This window comes from Haemorhous mexicanus, chromosome Z, assembly GCF_027477595.1.
Source record: "Haemorhous mexicanus isolate bHaeMex1 chromosome Z, bHaeMex1.pri, whole genome shotgun sequence".
In the NCBI taxonomy this organism is placed as follows: domain Eukaryota; kingdom Metazoa; phylum Chordata; class Aves; order Passeriformes; family Fringillidae; genus Haemorhous; species Haemorhous mexicanus.
Window position 1 is genome coordinate 67,040,347 of NC_082381.1, and position 18,732 is coordinate 67,059,078.

The 18,732-nt window shown below is 39.3% G+C and overlaps 1 protein-coding gene across 1 annotated transcript in view; it reads right to left on the reverse strand.

The window, feature by feature from the left end:
- Window positions 1–4,972: 4,972 nt before the first annotated feature.
- Window positions 4,973–18,732, reverse strand: part of HOMER1 (homer scaffold protein 1) — an 87,886-nt gene continuing 74,126 nt past the window's right edge. The window contains exons 7-9 of the mRNA XM_059836668.1: window positions 15,706–15,816; window positions 13,954–14,034; window positions 4,973–8,354 (exon numbers count right to left, since the gene is read on the reverse strand). Of these exons, the coding sequence (XP_059692651.1) occupies window positions 8,166–8,354; window positions 13,954–14,034; window positions 15,706–15,816 (381 nt within the window). The 3' untranslated portion in view covers window positions 4,973–8,165. The remainder of the gene's footprint in view (window positions 8,355–13,953; window positions 14,035–15,705; window positions 15,817–18,732) is intronic.

Sequence of the window (18,732 nt, forward strand, 5' to 3'; positions counted from 1 at the left end):
GCCATTCCGTCAGTGCTTGTGGCTGGGAGATGGGCAAAAAAACCCCAAGTGATACTTAGAGGGTGCCTACTCTTATTCAGCCATTCTGGGAAAAGATCAGAGGAGTGCAGAAATTGTCCTCAGTCAAAGGTTCTATTAGTTAAAGCAAATCTCTGTTTAGGAGATCAAGTTTGTCACTCTTTAAAGAAAAAAAAAAAAAAAGAAGAAAAAAAAGTCTACTTGGGCTATGTATTCAGGGAAAACATGAGCCACACAGTGCCTACCAGGGCATGCTTTGCTTAGCTGGTGTACAAAATAACACGCATTATATTTAAATACTCAAAAGCAGTTACATTTCCAAGTTAGTGCTATGTCCCATTTTGCAGAAAACCCCAACCCTTCAAGTATTCAGCTTTTAATCTCTCTTTGCAGTGAGAAACTTTGAACAGAAACTTTGTGTCTCAGACAGTATTTGTCGCTGTCAGCCATCTGGGATAAACCTGGGTTCTGCTCCCAGCCATTAGCTGCCTGAGATAACTACAGAATCCCTGCCTTTTGAGGCCCAGGTGAATGAATTTGCTGCAGTCCTCGGTGGATCTCAAGGTTGCAGGGATGCTCCTGGATAAAGAAGTGCTTGGTACTATCAGTAGTACCAGCTTGCCTAACTGAATGCAAACTTTTGCTTCTGCTTCCTTCCCAGTGGAAGGAGCCTAGCTGTTCCCCAAGAGGACACTACAGTGTCTTCTATTAACTCATCAATAAATGTGTCATTGCAATAGCAAGCTGTGAAGTTTCAGTTTAAAAAAAAAAGCTTACCCTGAAATACTATAAATTAGAATTTCTTCACTTAAATCTGTCAAGACCTTCCAGCTGATGAAGGCCTGATTCCTTGACACACCACTGTCACCAGCTAACTATTTTCCAAGTAGCTGCATGCCAGCATTTATGCCATGTAAGACCCAGCACTGTGCTTGTGGGAGCCGTGGAGGTCACCTTACAACTGCCTCAAGTAGTGGCCCCCTCTTCTAGTGCAGCCCCTCAAAAGAGAGACTTGAAATGTTATGGCAAATTCCACAGCCACCCAACAGCTATTGCTGAGCTGTAAAACTGGCCTCAAGGCTGGTGAACCTGTTTGTTCTTATCCCATAAGTGAACCATCCTCATTGCCAGGTTCAGAGAGATGATTCCATGTTTGGGCACATCAGCAGTTCCAGTGCAGTTGCTTGCTCCATCACAGGGGTGACCAGTCCTGTGCTCTGTGAGGCCTTATTGCCTTCTGGATTTTAGATACCTATGTCCTTGTCACAGCTTCAGCACTGCAATTTGGCCCAAGTGTCAAAATTCCTTTAAACCCCTCTGAAATGACAGCACTGTTTGCCACCTGCCCAACCTGTTACTCAAGACTATGTCCCATAGCTGGATTTCTCAGCCTGACTCAGGTAACGAGAACTGTTCTCATCTTTGTACTTGTTCTCTCATGGAGATTTCCAATGTAGTTATAATTCATTTGCAAAAGACCTGTCACCTATCCTAGCTGATGACAGAAATCCTCAAGCTTGATGGGAACTTTTGCTGCCAATCCTAACACATTTTTGCATTTTGACTTGAGGAGTTACATGTGCCTTATAGGTATTTTCTATTTGTGCAATACAGTTGTCGTCATTGGTGAAGAGCATGAAAACTCATGTCTTCTGAAAAAACTTGCATTGCTGTCTTTATGACAGCTCTGATTCAAGGTACTTTCTAGCAGTGTGCCTCAGTAATGCTTGTTTAGAAGATCCCCAATGCTTCCTCACTGAGGCTGAGATGATCATGCACAACGGTCAGCACCTCATTCACACAGGTATCTCTTGTGTGGGTGGGTTTTGGGCTTTTTTGGGTTACTCATGTCCCTGCTGGGTGAGCTTGACACTGAATATTTATGTTTCTCATTCCATAAGCAGTTTAGGATTTATATTGACTATAAACATGTTTGGTTGTTCCATGTTATGTAAGAGAAAAGAACATAGAACAAAAGGAAAAATGCAAGAAATAGAGGATAATGAAAGTTTTGACTGGTAGGTTCAAATGGTAACAATAACCACCTCAAATAAAGCTTTCATAATTTCTTTTCAAAGAGGTGGGGAAAAGCAGCTCATAGCAAATCTACATAATACTCTGCTTCTTTAAGATATACAGAATGAAATTTCCCCTTTCTCCCCCTGCAAGCAAAACTCTGAATGTGCAAAATGCTCTGGAGCAAAAGGGCTCCAGACTGGTACAGAGCTACAGTTTTGAAGCAGCAGCTTGTGAACAAAGGACAGCAAGCCCTCCTGGGTGGCTTCTGGGACAGACAGCAAGTGCAGTTGGCAGGGTGTAGCTGTGAGGCTGTGCAGCAGGGACTCGATGCAGGATGCTTGCATGAAATACTACTTGAGGCACTCAGCTACATACTTCTACCCTGGCTCCTCTCACTAAGTGAAAGTCAAAGAGAGCTGTACCTTAGACTGATAGATTTCTGGTTCTCATTGCTGCAGATTCCTGAGAAACAAAACTGCTGGAATTATAAAAATAACCATATATATTCAGATGTGAAGAAAGAAGTAGATTTAATGTTAAAATTTCCATCCATAAGTAAGGGCAATGATCCTTCTCCTGCAGTCAAGTACAAGGTCATTTTGTTTCAAATTTCTTTTGTTTTGTTTAGAGACAATTCCACTGAACATTTAACAAAATACAAGCCAGACTCAGAGAATTTCAAAGGCCTTGTTCCCTCTCTGTAAGTATCTGCATGACTATATTTAATCCAACAGGAGGAAATCCATACACACAGATTATATTTACACATACCTTGTCAAGTGTAGCTCCTCCTCTCCCCTTAGCACCTGGATGCATGGTATTGTTTGTGAAGGTCCTTAGTTCTGCCCTCCTTCTTGATCTACTGGGAAAAAATCCTTCTTCTTCAAGAATTACCACAGTCACAGAAATGCAAGTTCTCTTCCAAGAAAATGTCTATGTTGCTATTCTCAATCTAATGGAAGCAAAAGCACCTGACACACTGCTGGATCCATGCAGTAAGATGAGGCTTGGATGAGAGCAGATGAGAATTCCCAAAGCAGGGAACAAGGTTGGAAACAACTTCCAAGTTAAAAGAAAGAAAAAACGCCAAACTCAGCTCAGAATTCCATTAACATCATAGGAACAAACATCATAGGAACTGATGGCAGCAGAAAACAGGGAGCACTGATGGCTAATACTGGTATCAAACCTCTAGAGTCGTGAAGGTAAAAGACAGACTGGACAAGGGGTTTGCAGACTGTCAGGACTTCAGCTGGGTTCATGAAACACACCCTCAGTCCTGACCTTGGGAAGCCTCTAGCAATCAAGAGTGGACTTTCGGGGCAAGCCAGGTGTGCTCAATGTCAGCATGATGTGAGCACCTAAGGGAAGTGAGATCCTTTCAGGTGGTTTGTCATTCCCTATGCAAATCATTCTCGCCTATTTTACAGCTACACAAGGGTTCCACACTAGGGAATCTTTTTGAAATCTGTGCTTCCCTCACCCACCCCGAATTTACAACACCTTTGACAGTTACTTTCCTTCCAATGCCTTTATCTGAAAATACTAAGGAATTATCGTTGCATCTGAGCTCTGCTTATGCAAGACCCGGCAATAAGGGGGAAAGTAGGTATATCCTGTTTCTTTGGTCCTATGATGAGCTGCCAGCAGTGCAGAAGCAGAACTGGCCACTGCAGGTCCCTGAGAGGTTGTGGCGGGCAAGCTATGAGACCCCTTATTGTGAGAAAACCCACTTTTGTCTATAGTATCTAGAGGTATTGTGACATTTAGACTCACACCTGCTTTCTGGCTAGGCGTGGCCAGAAGAGTGGACATGAGCTGAACTGACTCTGGGATCTAACAGAAAACTCTGCTCATTTCTTTCAAAGCATTTAACAAAACAGGGAAAATTCATCCATCTTGTATGAAGTAAGTGGAGTAAAACAAGGAACTAAGGCTGCTAAGCAAAACCGTAGATTTCAAATAATGTGTGTTATTCCATGATATGGTCTCTGCTTAGCACTGTTCAGAGGTAGTGCACAAATGCAGCATTACTAAGAAAATGTAAACAGGACAGTTTGAACATTGCTTAGCAGAGTCAGGTCCATTTTCTGAAAAAGAAACCCCAGTGTATAGGTGTGCACTTAACTGGCAGGTTCAGTTGCTGAGACTAAACTATGCACATTGGGATGGAGTTTCTTGATGGTATTTTTTAATTCTCTTCTGACATCCGGATCTAATCTCTAATTAGATCTATCTTTGGCCTTAAGGTTTTTTCAACTAACCAAGTGCTTTTACTGATATCTGCAGCTCTGCAGAGAATTAAGGTCCACAACAGTTTTCCATTCCTCTCTCCATGCAGTATTTCTGAAAAATGGCTTTGATTTTGACTTTTGAATGCAGTGTTCACAGAGTGCTGTTCACCAGCCACTTCAGTACAGAATATATAAGATGACAGAATGAAATGAGGTTTAGCCTCTTATTGAAGGCAAACCTGAAGTTAATCCCCAACTGCTAGAAAAATGAGCAGAAATCAGAAACCTTTCACAACTGACAACTGAAAAGACATATCCCAAAACATTAATCTTTAATTGATGCATTGTTAATTCTAGGGTTTGCTTTAAAGGAATTATCTTGGAAATGCCACCGATAGCGTTAAATGATACTTATTTGTGTAACAATTGGTTTAGCCCTTTATTTATTTATTTATTTATTTCTATTTTACCTGAAAATGTATTTTCTTAGAGATGTTATAACCACATTTCTGCATTATCAGTTCCTTTTGTTCTCCTCTTTCCTGGATATACTGGCCAGGAAAAGGAACTTCCAGTCATCTATAATGGACAGTTTAATTCACATGTTTTACTTTGTCCACATAGAAAAATGCAATTTCTGGATCATTGAGGCATATGGATTATGAACAATACACTCCAAAAACTAGCTATCCAGACGGAGATATACTTACAAAAATTTTTTATGTCAAAGTCAGGATTTCACAACATAACACACTAATGCAAAATCCAGTAGCACCTGAAAGATTAAGGTAGCTGCTGCTATCACTTGCACATACTTGAAAAAGATTTAAGGAAAAAAAAAAAGAGTAATACATTCTCCAGAGAATAGCAAGTGTATTTCAAAAGAAAGAACTGTAGGTTTAATTTCTTTTCTCTCTCTCTCTTTTTTTTTTTTTTTTTTTTTTTTTTTTTTGGGTTCTATTTCTGAATTTCTGTGAGGTTTATGGTAATTCTTTTGTTGGCTTTTTTTTTTCCCCCCAAGACTGTAGTTGCCATGTAAATTTATACACAAAGTAACTGCTCTCCCCTCCAGTGCAAGTTCACGGTCATGTTTTTCAGGCTATAGTACTGAACACTGTTTTCTCGTATACATATTCTCATAGTTTCATTAAAGATAGATACAATGTACAGTACTTGTCTCTGGGACAATAATATTTCAAATGGCAAAACCTTTACGTTTAAACAGAAGTGAAGAGGCTACAGTAGGTATAGCCACCTAAGTATGAACTTTCAATCACAATTTCTAAACACTTGCCTACTGTACATAAGCATTAAAAATAGTCTTAGACATAGGATTTTATTCATATGTGCACGTATGTCCACCTCATCCCATATTTACGTTTGGCAACTATTTGGGAATTCAAAGGTGCAGCCCTCAGTAATTGTATTATTTAAAAAAACAAAAATGAAGCTTATCTATTCTATGAGAAAAAAAAATTCTCAAATATCAATTTCCAATTTTAAATTTAATTTCAATAGGAAAATATTAAAAATGTGCACATCTAAATTTTTCCATGTTCTGTATATACATATGTGTGTGTACTTATACATAGAAATGCTCATGTACCACACATATTCACAAAATTTAAGTGGAAATATTTCTGTCCACTATTTTTCCCACACATATGACATCATATCTTTAAAAATGTCAATAATAATATCATTAAAAATAATATTACATTTATTCCATCATTATGTTTTTTTATTCTTTCTTCATCCTTATTATGTCCACTGAGCATTAACAGGCCAAATTCTCCATGCACTTCCACGGATGTTATGCCAACGGAATGTTGCTGACATCACATCAAGGACACATCTGGTTTACAGCAGCACAAGTGACAGGAGAATCAGGCCCAAATATCCCCAGGAAAATTAAAAACTGGCTGTATCTGCTCATATGGACCTGATGAAGATATACACACTACTGTCTAAAATCCCCTGAATGATTAACATGTAGCTCACCACAAAGTTTTCAACCAGTAGCACAATGAAACAAGCTCCCCCCCCCACTTTAATAAATGTGAGAAAATACCCTAAAAAATATGGAGAAAGCGTAAACATTGTGTATATTACATACCATATAATACAAGACAGTTTTAGCATTTAACCTAAGCCACTTCCCTGACTAGTCAGGGGAGACCTGATAAATTACCAGTTAAGGGAAAAGAAAAAGGTATTTTAGAAATAAAGCATGTCTTTCCAATATAAATGACAACCTGCGTGTATTATATGGTACATACACACAGTACATACATGAAAACAAACTTATCTTTTCTAGTTTTGAATATCAGAATCTAAGTGAAGAAAACTGTGTTCTACAAATTGAATAAGCAGCTAGATTTCATGTTTAACATTCAAATTAATTTGGGGAGCAAACAAAGGTTCGTGCATCTTTCAACTCTGAGGTCTGACATTCATTCATATATTTTAAAAAAGCCCTCTTCAGCATTACAAGCAATTTATGGCAAGAATGCACTGTGATGCAAGACACATGACAATTGGCTTACCTTTCAAAGAGTTGGGTTTTTTTAAATAAATCTACTATATAAAGAAATATGCGTTTGCCAAAAGTCTGTTAAAATTACATCAAAACAACTTTAAAACCTGCTCACTAAGGATAATTCAATTAAATGTCTTGTTTTTAAACACTTAGTTAACAGTTCAGAATATTGCCTGGTGTAGTTTGGATAAAGATGTGATATGAAGATCCATAAAAGAGTAAACATGTCTTCAGTTCAATTTGCTATGACAACAAAATTTCAACAAAAAACTTCTAGCCTTTTTGGCTAGACACGCTCAGTGTACGAACAATCCCTTGCAGTACCTCTGTGCTCTTAATGAATCTGTAACAGAACAGTGCACCCCCTAAGCCATTATTCACAGAACCTCTGTTTCATGTCACATTCTGAAAAAGTCTCTTGCAGAACAGATTAACAGCAAATTGAACATTCAATATAAGTATCAAGGCCAGAAAACAAAAAACTGGCCATTCCTTGTTATGTGTGCAGGTCAAATTTAAAATGATAAGTTTACATTTAAAATTCTCAGGGCAGTTTGGGCTTTTTATTTTTCCTGTAGGACTCACCTTCTATCACTGGTTGGCTTTAAAATTTAGTTAAGTGGAAGATACTATCTCACTGTAAGTACATGGAATTCATATGAAAAACTAAACCTTACATTGGACAATATTGTAGAACACCAAAGTAAGCTCCATAAAGAAATACGGTATCTTCCAGTATATATGTATAGCTATAAAAAAAAACCAAAAAACCAACCAGCCAACCAGCCCCAAAAAACCAAAAAGGAAGAAGTTTATACAAGCAATTATAGTAAATTTGTTTCAATTAAAGATGCAACTCTCTCTCCTTCCTGGCAAGATAAATTTGTTCCGGCACTGCTTCTCCACAGTGCAACATATCCTGAGAAATTATTAAGAACAAAATACAGGGCTGTCATCACAAAGTTCTTGCACAAAACACAGTATTTAAATATCTTAAATAAAACAGCCAATAACCTATATTGTATCTGTCATAAAATGGGACACTGCTAATTCTTCCATCACTGATAATTAGAAAAGGATTGCATTCAATTATTGTTAATGTTTTTCAAGTTATCTGTGGCCAATAATGTAAAAGGAGGTAATTTGTAATTCAAGTTTTTTTCTTAGTTATTTTTTTATTAAACTGGCTACAAGCTAAGTTCTAAATTTTACACTGAATTACAAGTCAAATTTAAAACAATCCCTCTCAGAGGAGCATTTTCTAATTTTGTGCAACTTTGATGCAGAGCCCAACACAGTCCTATGAAGAGAGACAGTGCATCTTTAAGCTGATTGGCACTGAAATCCCATTTTCTTTAACTGCACTCTATTAGCTTGGCCAGGTTATCTCGTAATTCTGTTAGTTCAAATATTTTTCCATCAAGAATTTCTAAAAGTGTCTTCAAGTTATTGCGAAAAGCTTCTTGCTCATTCTGACTTTTCTCCAGACGTTGCTCTAGATCAGACAGCTGTCCTTCCAGGTCTTTGTTGCGAATTTCTACTTCCTTCAGAGAAAACACACAACATGTTAATGTGTTGTCTGCAAACACAAAGCAGTCTAATGTCCTCTTGGTACTCATGGGCTATTTTTTTCAACTGCTTTTTAAAATAATTTGTAGCCCTTTACAGTTTTCAGTATGTCAAAACCAGAACGTGAATTGTTGCTACAATTGCATATGTACTGTCGCTTCCTCCATCTTTCCATAATTATCTGAAGGACTGAAACTTTTGGAGAGGAACAAACTTTAGTCAGTGGACAAATGATACACTTATTCAGGTATGTTATCACTTCTATCATTCAGAAATGTGCTGCCTAATGAAAACACCTTCTCAGAGTTTACTTACATTCAAGTATGCCCTGATTTAGACTATATGATTCGCTCAAAGACATGGTTCTCCATCAAAAGTCCTCATGCAAAAACCCATCCAGAACACTGCTTTAGAGACAGAGGAGCACCACCTTATTCCCATCCTGTATATGGGCTTTGCACTCTGAAAATTAAGACAGGAACATGACTGGGCCCAGGCAGAGGTCAAGGTGACTGTAACAAATGTAAACCAGGAGGTGCAAGCTGCTCATGGTGCCTCGCCACACAGCACCCACCTGCGGAGCAGGGACAGTGGCAGAGCCACCACTGCTGCACGGACGTGCTGTGCCCTTCCCACGCAGCGGGGGAAAGATGAAGCACACATCCTGGGCATGTTGGATGCAGCCCAGGGGGTCTGACCCTGAGCAAGCTCCATTCTCATCCACAAGGAGAAGCCCTTGGCATTCGCCCCTGGGACTCCTCACAGCTCCAGCTTGCACCTGATGGGCGATGGTGCCAACTGCTCTGCCCTGTGCAAGACAGGTGCGCTCTCTTCAATCAAATCACAAATGAATCAGTCACCTGGGTCTAGAATAGCATATTGTTTTTTGTTCCATTCATTGCACGCCTAATAAATTCATGCAAAGTTTTGTAACTTCAGTTACAAAAATCACTTTCAAAGGCAGCACAGAGACAGTGTGTTTAGTACACCCATCTCTGGAAAAGTGCATAGTGAATTCATATTATGTACAGTAACATGTTATTCAACACCTCCTCCCTTTACAGTGGTTTTGTGTCACAAAGCTTTAGCAGGCCTGCTCTGAGATTTTACTATAACTAGTTTTACAAATAAGAAGGGAGATCTGGCAGCAGTCAATGATTGCAGCATGAGCAACTCCTCTTTCTACCCTTCAACTCCCTCACTGGTTTTGGTGTGATTCTTCTGTCTCCCTCAGAGATCTCAGCTACCCATAGAAAACAACCTGACCTATACAGAAAATATATTGGGTCGTTCAAGAGTAACAGGTATGTAATGGCAGCCCTGTGTCAAAGCCTGAGAAAGGTATCCACTTGCGAGGGACGGACAGCAGAATTGATTGGGTGCTGCATCCCTGGCCAAAGGAGGGATGGGGTGACATGGCCAGTGCTCAGCTTCAGCTCCCAGCCTCGGCAGCAGTGCAGAGTTCTGGGCCCCCCAGCAGTGCTGCAGGACATTCACTGCCTCATAGCTGTGGCTTGTGGAACCAAGGGTTACTTCCCAGCCAAACTGAAGGCCTCCCTTACTTCTTGTTTGCAAATGAGCAAGTAAAAAACTATGGAGTTTTGGGCACCAGTCTTGAACAGCCAGCACACCTGAGAGCAGGAATTACCCCTTACTGCCAGGCTCAAGAGATGAATTAATTTGTTTAGCACTGAATAATTTAGTGCCAAAGCACTAAAAGAAGCTAACTGGATAGTGCACTTGTAAAAATTATAGAAATAAATGCATGCTTATATAGTGAATAACTACCCCACTGCTGCTACAAATGAAGACAACTGGTTATAACCCAGTCAGTCATACCATTTAAAGACTTCTTCATTGGGTCTACTCCTGCCTTCCAAGCCAAGCACTTACAAGTACTACCTGGTGTAGTGATTGCACATGTCCAAGACCCTCTGAGGGACAAGAGATTACAGTATAGGACATAAAAGTGAAATCCAAGGTCCTCTCAGCTTTGCCAGAGTGACACAGTCCTTCAGCTCACAGAAAACTGATTGCTGTTTTTCAGTATTTGCCCATCCTGTCAATGCTCCTCTCCTAGTCACCAAATTTGTGTGCTCTAGGAAGACATCTTGCCACAGCTCCTACCTCAATGATAATTAATTCCTGCAAGCAGGCAATCCAGTGATGAAATAGACCACTTCGGGACCAATCTATAGATACTTATATGGCTTTACATTTTGATATCTGGGCTTGACTAGAGCATTCTGTTGGCCTGTATCTAGCACTGAAGAACATATTTCAGGCCCTTCTCACACATTTTTAATAAAGTATGTCAGAAGAAGTTGCTATTAATTTCTGGAAAATGCCACTTAAATTTACATTTGACCCTTATGCATATTTACCCTAAATTAGTATTAATGCTTTCTGCAATGTTATTGCATTGTAAGTTCATGTCCAGCTCATGTGCAGTTTCCTGTTTCAAATCAATCAACCTCAAAACTTGCTTCTTGATTGGAAGAGATGGATTACATGCAATGTAATCTATTCCCCTAACTGTGCCATTTCCCTTTACTGGCAGCTGATCTCATCCAACAATAAATTGCCTCTTTGATACATTCAGGCCCTTTTCAGAATGTATTTTGCACTTGGATTTTTTCCTTTGGTTTTTTCAAGCTCTTCTTTCATCAGATGTAATCATTTCTCATATTATTTTCTCTTACAGAATAAATAAATCATTACTAGTTTTGTTTGTTGTTCACACTGTAACAATCTTTTGCAAAATTCAGTGCAAGGGTTGGAATAAAATATTCAAACCATACACAATAGCTACATTTAGGAATCAGCCATATTAATAAAGATATTCTGACCTACTGTGACAGTCATGCTGATCATGACTCACTGATATGACTTCTCTACATTACAAATGGAATTAGGACCCCAATACTTAACCTTCATGATAACATTTTGTTCTTCACTAGAGTTTTCCAATGTTTGATATCTAATCAATTCCTGATATGCATCTGTCAGAAATGCAATGCACCTTAAAATACTAATTTCTTTGCATAGCATTTTTCATAGAGGATTTTTACCAAAATATTTTAAAGTTACATAATCCATTTGCAAAGCACAAGAGGGAAAAATAAAGCACAAGAACAAAGAGTGAGAGTAACAGATACAAACCCCGGAGAGAATCACCCTGAAAATAAATGGTAAGTCAGGTAAGTGAACATATATGGACAGTGTGAAACTACAGCAAACAATGGGACAGATGTAGGGTGAAGTGCCTCAGAGAACACCAGAACACCAAAGCAGGACAATTACAGCAAAGCACAGACTCAAGATCTTTTTTCTGGGCAGGATCAGGGCAGAAATTAAGTTTAAGCTTAATAAAGGCACCTTTTAACTCAGATCCTAAGTGATCCTTTAACTTTACTTGAATAAAACCATATAGAGTCATTTCCAGAAACAGATCACTTACAATCTGACACATGGACATATATACAAAATATATCCATTTGGTGATTAAACAATCACAGAATAATAAAAAGAATTAGGCTAGAAAGGCCCTTAAAACAGCCCAACAAAGGCTTTCAACCCTTTGCCATGGGCAGGAACCCTCTCTTCTAGATAAGGTTGCTTAAAGCGCCATCCAACCTAGCCTTGGACATTTCCAGGGATGGGGCATCCCTAACTTTTTTGGGTAACCTGAAGCAGTGCTTCACCACCGTCACCAAGTAGAATTTCACCCTAGTATCTAATCTGAACCTACATTCTTTCAGCTTGAAGACATTACTCCTTGTCCTGTCACTGCAGTTCCTGATGAAGAGTCCCTCCCTGGCTCCCCTGTAGGCCACTGTCAGATATTGTAAGGTCACTGACAGTAACCTCTCCATGCAACCTTCTCTTCTGCAGGCCAAACAGCTCAAATGTTCTCAGCCTCTCTTCATGGGAGGGGTGTTCCATCCCTCTTATCAGCTTCATGGCCTCCTCTGGACTCCCTCAGCAGGTCCATGTCCTTCCTGTGCTGGGACCCCAGAGCTGATGCAGCACTCCAGCTGGGGTCTCAGCAGAGCAGAGGGGCAGAATCCCCTCCCTGCCCTGCTGCCCACACTGCTCTGGATGCAGCCCAGGACACGTGTGGCTCTCTGGGCTGTGAGCACACACTGCTGGTTAGTGTTGAATTTTTCATCTACCATCACCCCTAAGTCCTTCTGCCCTCAATCAGTTACACATAAACATACCAAAATGGAACTACTGATTTTGTAAGGTAAAATTTTAATAAAAATATACCATTTTCTAATCTTTCATCTCTTACTAGTCTCATAATTCTGCTTACTAAGGATAATTCTGGCTCACCGCTACTTTTCATATGATCTTACAATGAAATTACTGCATTTGCTATTGCTAGAACAATTTCCAACTCTCACTAAAATGTCTCTTTTTAGTCTCTCACAGAAATGCCTTTTCAGATGAAAACTTGTATATTTAGCCTAAAGCCAGCAACAATTTTTGGAACAGGCAAGGTCAGGTGTACTCAAAACGCTCTTTAAACACTGTTCAAAGTAATAACATAGTTTGTATGTCATTACATACAAAGCTGATGTAAGAATGGGAAAAATGAATGAACTAATTTTGATCTTTAGTATTTTATTCTGTAGGTTAACGTTTGATTCGTGGAGGTTCCAATTCATGTCACACATTTCAAAGAATACCGGCCTAATGATTTTTAAGTTATGGCTGTGATCTGATGGGGCTTGCTTTCAGCATGCTAGGCCACAGAACTAAGACAATTCCCTTTCAGCACTTTAGGGTTGGAGCTGTTTAATGCCTGAGTTTCCAGTTCTTTCAAAACTCAGAAGGCTGAACCCAGAGTTTAATCCACATAAGCTTTTGGTCATTCCAGAGGCAGGTGTGACAAGGAATGTGGCTATGCAGGCTGGTCAGTGCAGTGATAGACAGGAAAGAGCTCAGATGAAGCATATATAATAAAGGATATAATGAGAGAACATGAATTCCAACAGCCTCAGGTCTCTGGCACTACACACAGTAAGAAACAACTGCTAAAAAACAATAAAAACACAATGTTTCTAAATAATTCCAAGAAAACGTAGAGAGTATCGTTTTAAAGTCTGTACTGCACAAGACACTTTAACCCTTACTCTCTCATGGCATATTTAAAAACTGAATACAAACTCATCCTGGGCTGATGATACACAGACAGACTGTTTCAGTGGCATGCAAAAACTATGGGAAGACACTGCTGTGAGAATGAGACCAGAACTGTCCAGGACAAGGATCAGGGAAGCCTGTTTGCTAACCTGAGAGTACTCTGTGCACTTGTAACAGCAATGTGGATGTGTTTCCTCAGATAAAAATAGCAATTTAGAGCAGGTAGAAATTTTGATACAAATTCCTAAGGGTCATCCCAACCCTTAGATGCACTGTGTAAGTTAGACTGCACTTTCAGGGCAGTCTAACTTACACATTCATCTGGCCCATTCAGTGAATAGAGCACAAGTTGCACATGTGAACTGCTCACTTGCTGATAATTTTTCTCTTTTCTCTAAGTTAAGATGATGCACTACAGCTCACCTGTAACTTCTGGGTCAGAGAATCCCTCTGTGCCTGGAGCTCTCTGGCATTTTCAATTTCTTGTTTCAATCCTTCTATTTCCTAAGGGAGAAGAAACAACCTTGCTAGCAGTGTGTTACCTGGCTTGGTCTTGGTGCTGGTAATCTGGCTCCTGCTTCTTCTTCCAAGAAAGTCATCGCAACAATACCAAAACTGGCAGTTGGCTACTGCCCATCAGAGAACATGATGTGTAAGCCCTGCTCTCAATCTACTGAATCACAGTCCCAAAACAGCAACTCCATTGTGAATAAACAACAATCGACAAAAGCATCTTCTTTTGTAAAAGTCCAAGTTTTCATTTCCCCCTGAAGAGGCATGAAATAATTTTTGCCCAAAAAATTAAGAAAACAAATTTAAACATTAATTACCTCATTAATTTTTAAAATGTAATTAAAAACAAATTTATACTTTAAATTCTATTAGAATCTACTCTTCTCCATTATTTCAAGAAAAAAATCTAATTTTCAAATGTCAACTGCTTATTATGTCACCAGCAGCAGGGCTGAACATCAAAAAAAACTGCCTGTTTTGATTGACTTCTGTAAAAAGAGAATCTAAAAGAAATGGCATCTTTATTTAGCAATTAGAAAATCAAAAGGTATAAAATAAGAAATATAGATGAAATAATGAACAGAAGAGAAACCTGTTCTTAGTTCACTTCCAGAGACAAGAATAGAATCAGTGAACAAAACTAATAGGTATCAAACTTAAAACTAGTAAGTATTCTTGTCCAGACAGCATATTCACCTCCCAGAACTCATTTTGGCAAGACTGCTTTGCAGCCAACATCTCAGCATAATTCAAAACCAAATGGGCAACAAAATGGGAAATGTTACCAAGCTGAGCCTAATCTATTAAGTAGGAAGGAGTTTGGAAAAGGCTTCATTCCATTTTGAGAGGATATTCGGTAATGACTGTGCCTCTCCTGCATCCTCCTTGGAAACACCTTGCAGCACTGAGGGAAGGCTTGGCAAGACACACTGCCCCTCCAAGTACACATGCCAGTGCCCACAGTCTCTTACACAGGACAAATAATTCTTCCTGTGCAGCTGCTTCCATCTCCTTTTCCCACCCATAAAGGCGTGATTCTTGATCTTTCTGTGGCACAGATATGCTTTCCTCTAGGACATATGCCAATGCAGGTGTTAGCCAATTCCTTTTATTTACTTGTTGCTGGTCCAGGCCAAGGCACATGGCACAGTAAATATGAAGCTTCAGACTGGAGGTTTGGCATGTGTTTAAGGAAATTGATCTTATGGGATTGATTTTATGGACCATAAAGGTCAGCTCTATTAACAGAGCCTGAAAAAAGACTGGACAAAGGCATTGATCTATTACTTGTTTCAAATCCTATTCTCCAGAAAAATAGAAAGCATGCCTACAACAGGTTCCTTTCTTAGGGAATCTGGACTGCATCAGTGTGATGATTGCCCTGTGGAAACCACTTGCGACTTACTTTTGCAAACAGGAATGTTTGGTAAAAGCAAACAGGAAAACATGATACTTTTTTTGTTGCTATCCACATACGCAGCTCTATATTGGGCTGATGTAATTACAAAAATGAAACATACTAACAATTTCGAAGAAGTTGAAAAAGAATGTACTTTGTAACATCAATAGTAAATAATTCAGTATCTAGCCATCACAAGCTTAATATTGAAAGGTTTTAGAAATGATGTAATAGAAAAGCCAAAACCAAATGTTAGCAGATACCTCTTCTTTTTTCTTCAGTGTAGACTCTAATTCCTGTATTGTCTGGTTTAATTCTGTTTTATGAGTGTGGACTGCATTGGCTTGACTGCTCACACACTCCAGCTCAGTCACCTGTTGAAATACGTAGAAGAAACACAGAATTAATACAGAATTAATTTCAATATATTCAAGGTACTATTACTTTGCATCAATAGCTGCCTTTGAAATACACCCTAACTTCTGGATGACTTCTATTGATTAAAATGGTGAAGATTTTCCTATAAAGTTAGCATAATATTCCATTATATATTGTTATGTAAGTTGTTGCTATGAATTCCTGGAAACAAAAAAATTCATTTGTTATAGGCTGAGAAGAACACTAATTAAAACTTATACTAATTATTGAAAGTTTTAACAAAGTTCTGAATTACCACTTCAAACACAGTAATGCCTTGATGACTAAACACAGATCTGTCTGTCTAACTAACCTCTCCATCTGACACTTCTTAATGTTCTACCACCTTACTAAGTCACAATGTTCACACACTTCCTAGAAAGCCAATTAACATTTCACAGCATCACTTGGCATCAACAGTGCAACACCAGACACTCAGCCACCAAAGTACAGCTGCCTGCTTCTAACTTTCCCTAGTAATGGAGCTCATCTCTCAGTCACAAAGGCAACAGCTAATGTCACAATTTGGATTTGCTCAGTTCTCTTTTTATTAGCAGACAGCAAGCATGCTCCATCTGCCCTTGATTACGTTAAGATACTTGGCAGTGGTATGCACTTTTATTTTATAATCAAAAGGATGCTAATGTTCTGCCACTCACAGATAAACAGTTTTAAAAAAAAGCTGCTGCATCAAGGAAACAAAATCCATGCAGCTAGAGCCAATGCAGAAAAGTCTCTGTTTATGTACCTCTCACATTACAGGTCAGAATATTAGAGAACTTTCACACCACATGTCCGGCATGTGTGCACTAAAACATTTTTGTTTAATAACTAAAACCTAATAATGAATTCCTCTCCAGAAGTTATGAGCTTGTCAATCCTAATATATAGTTTTCAACAGAGCTGCATCACATACCTACAAATCTGGCCACGAAACTCCTTTGAACAAAGTGCTAGTTAATTCTGCAAAAAACCCCTTTAACACTCAATTCTTGGAGAGGCAGCCATTAGGCAGAGGGCAGACATTTTCCAAGAGAATTTTATTTCTTAGGTAAAATAATATCTCAGGGAATCAAGGTTGCTGCTTTCCAGCACCAATGTCCCCTAGCTAATAAAGCCACAGTGATACCAGTCATTTCAGACTCTGAACTGAACTATTTGTAGGCCCAAAAGGTACATTACTGAATCAAGTCCAAGGGAAGACAAGATGAAACACAAGGAAATTAAAATAACTTCTCCTGTCTGAATCACAGACCACAAACCTCTCCTCTGCAATAGCCATGATGAATCTAGGCTCTTGTGCTGGAAAGCTGTTGGTTAGACATTCCTGCACATGAGGTTTCTTGGTAGGGCTAAAGGGGATGAGGGAGTAGGAGATAGCTTGGTAAAGGCAACATGCCCTGTCTACCCCAAAGAACTTTCTTAAAAAAAAAAAATTGCTTCTTTTTCTTATATGCCACTGAGCATTACAACTGAAGTCTTAGATGATATTCTCAATTACACGTCTATCTGTATTTAGATTTTTATAATACTGTTACAGTGTTCACCACTACAATTACACAAACAAGAATTGGAACATGTCAATGAGGACAAACCTGTATCTGCACAGTGTCTGACCTAGCATATAGAGGGAGCAAGAATCAGAAAGGCACAGAGCAATTCAGACTAGAAAGGGACTGGTGGACATCTGGTCAAGTCCTCCTGGTCAAAACAGGGCAAATTTTGAGGTCACACTTGCTTGCTCAGGGTCTTGCCCAGACAAAAATCCTCCACTATCAAGCAGAACTGCAACAGTTCTGACATTGCAGGTTTATGAAGAGCTCTAGCTCCTTCCTAAGTTTTGCTGGAACTGTCAAACTCATTCACCCCTTTCACCTTCAGTTCTTCTGATATTTAACTTTTCAAACATTTCCAAGCTCTCCTGCTGAGATGTTGAATAGTAAGAATAGTAACTTCCAAGAAGACAATCTCTCTTTAAAAGCTGTTGCACTCAGCAAGACCCACTGGCCCACAGCAAGCAAAAGCACAGAATGCTCACTTACACAAAACCTCATCTGGAGAGACAAAGTCAGCCCAGTCCCCAAACTACCTCTGCCCTAGAACCTCATGCCCTGAAGCATGCCTGCAGAGGTCTCTCGTCCTGTGACTGAGGAAGCACCTGGACTCCCACTGTTCTCCATATGGTTTCCTCTTGGCTGGTACACATAGAGAGGATGTATGTATTGGTGCAAGCTTGGAATCCAATGGGCTGATGAAACGAACCGTTGGATGGAATGTCACTGTCCTAACTTGCATCTATTACTGCTGGTTAAACACACCTCCTGCAGCAGCCCTGCCAGGTGCACAGCTCGTGTGAATACTCCCAAGTACACTCTGGTCCACACTAACTCAACACACTTATTGAAATTGCTTAAGCAAACACAGATGATTATTCTTAAGCAGAACAGGCCATGCTCCCACAAACCTTCTTACCAACAGAGGCAACTGCCCTCAGAAGGACAATTAATTGCCAGCACTAAAAGGGCTGTGATGTCTTACTCTAGCCCAGCTTTTCTCTGGGCAAACATCCATCTCTTACTGATTATGCAAGAAAATAATGTTCAACTGTTTTGTTTACTGTTGATTGAAAACTCAGTAAGCTGGGAAGAAAAAGAACAAACTCAATTAAAAAACTGAGTTACTTTAATCAGTCTTATTTAAATGCCCATTTCTACAGACATCTGAAAAGATGTCAAATATTTTCAGGTCTTAATCTTCTTGAATGTACCTATAAAGAAGAAAAACATACTGTGACCCTTTCAAAAAGATCTGCAGAGTAAGATGGGCTGGAAAGTGATGTGATATAAAGAATATGCAATTGAAAACAGAAGGAA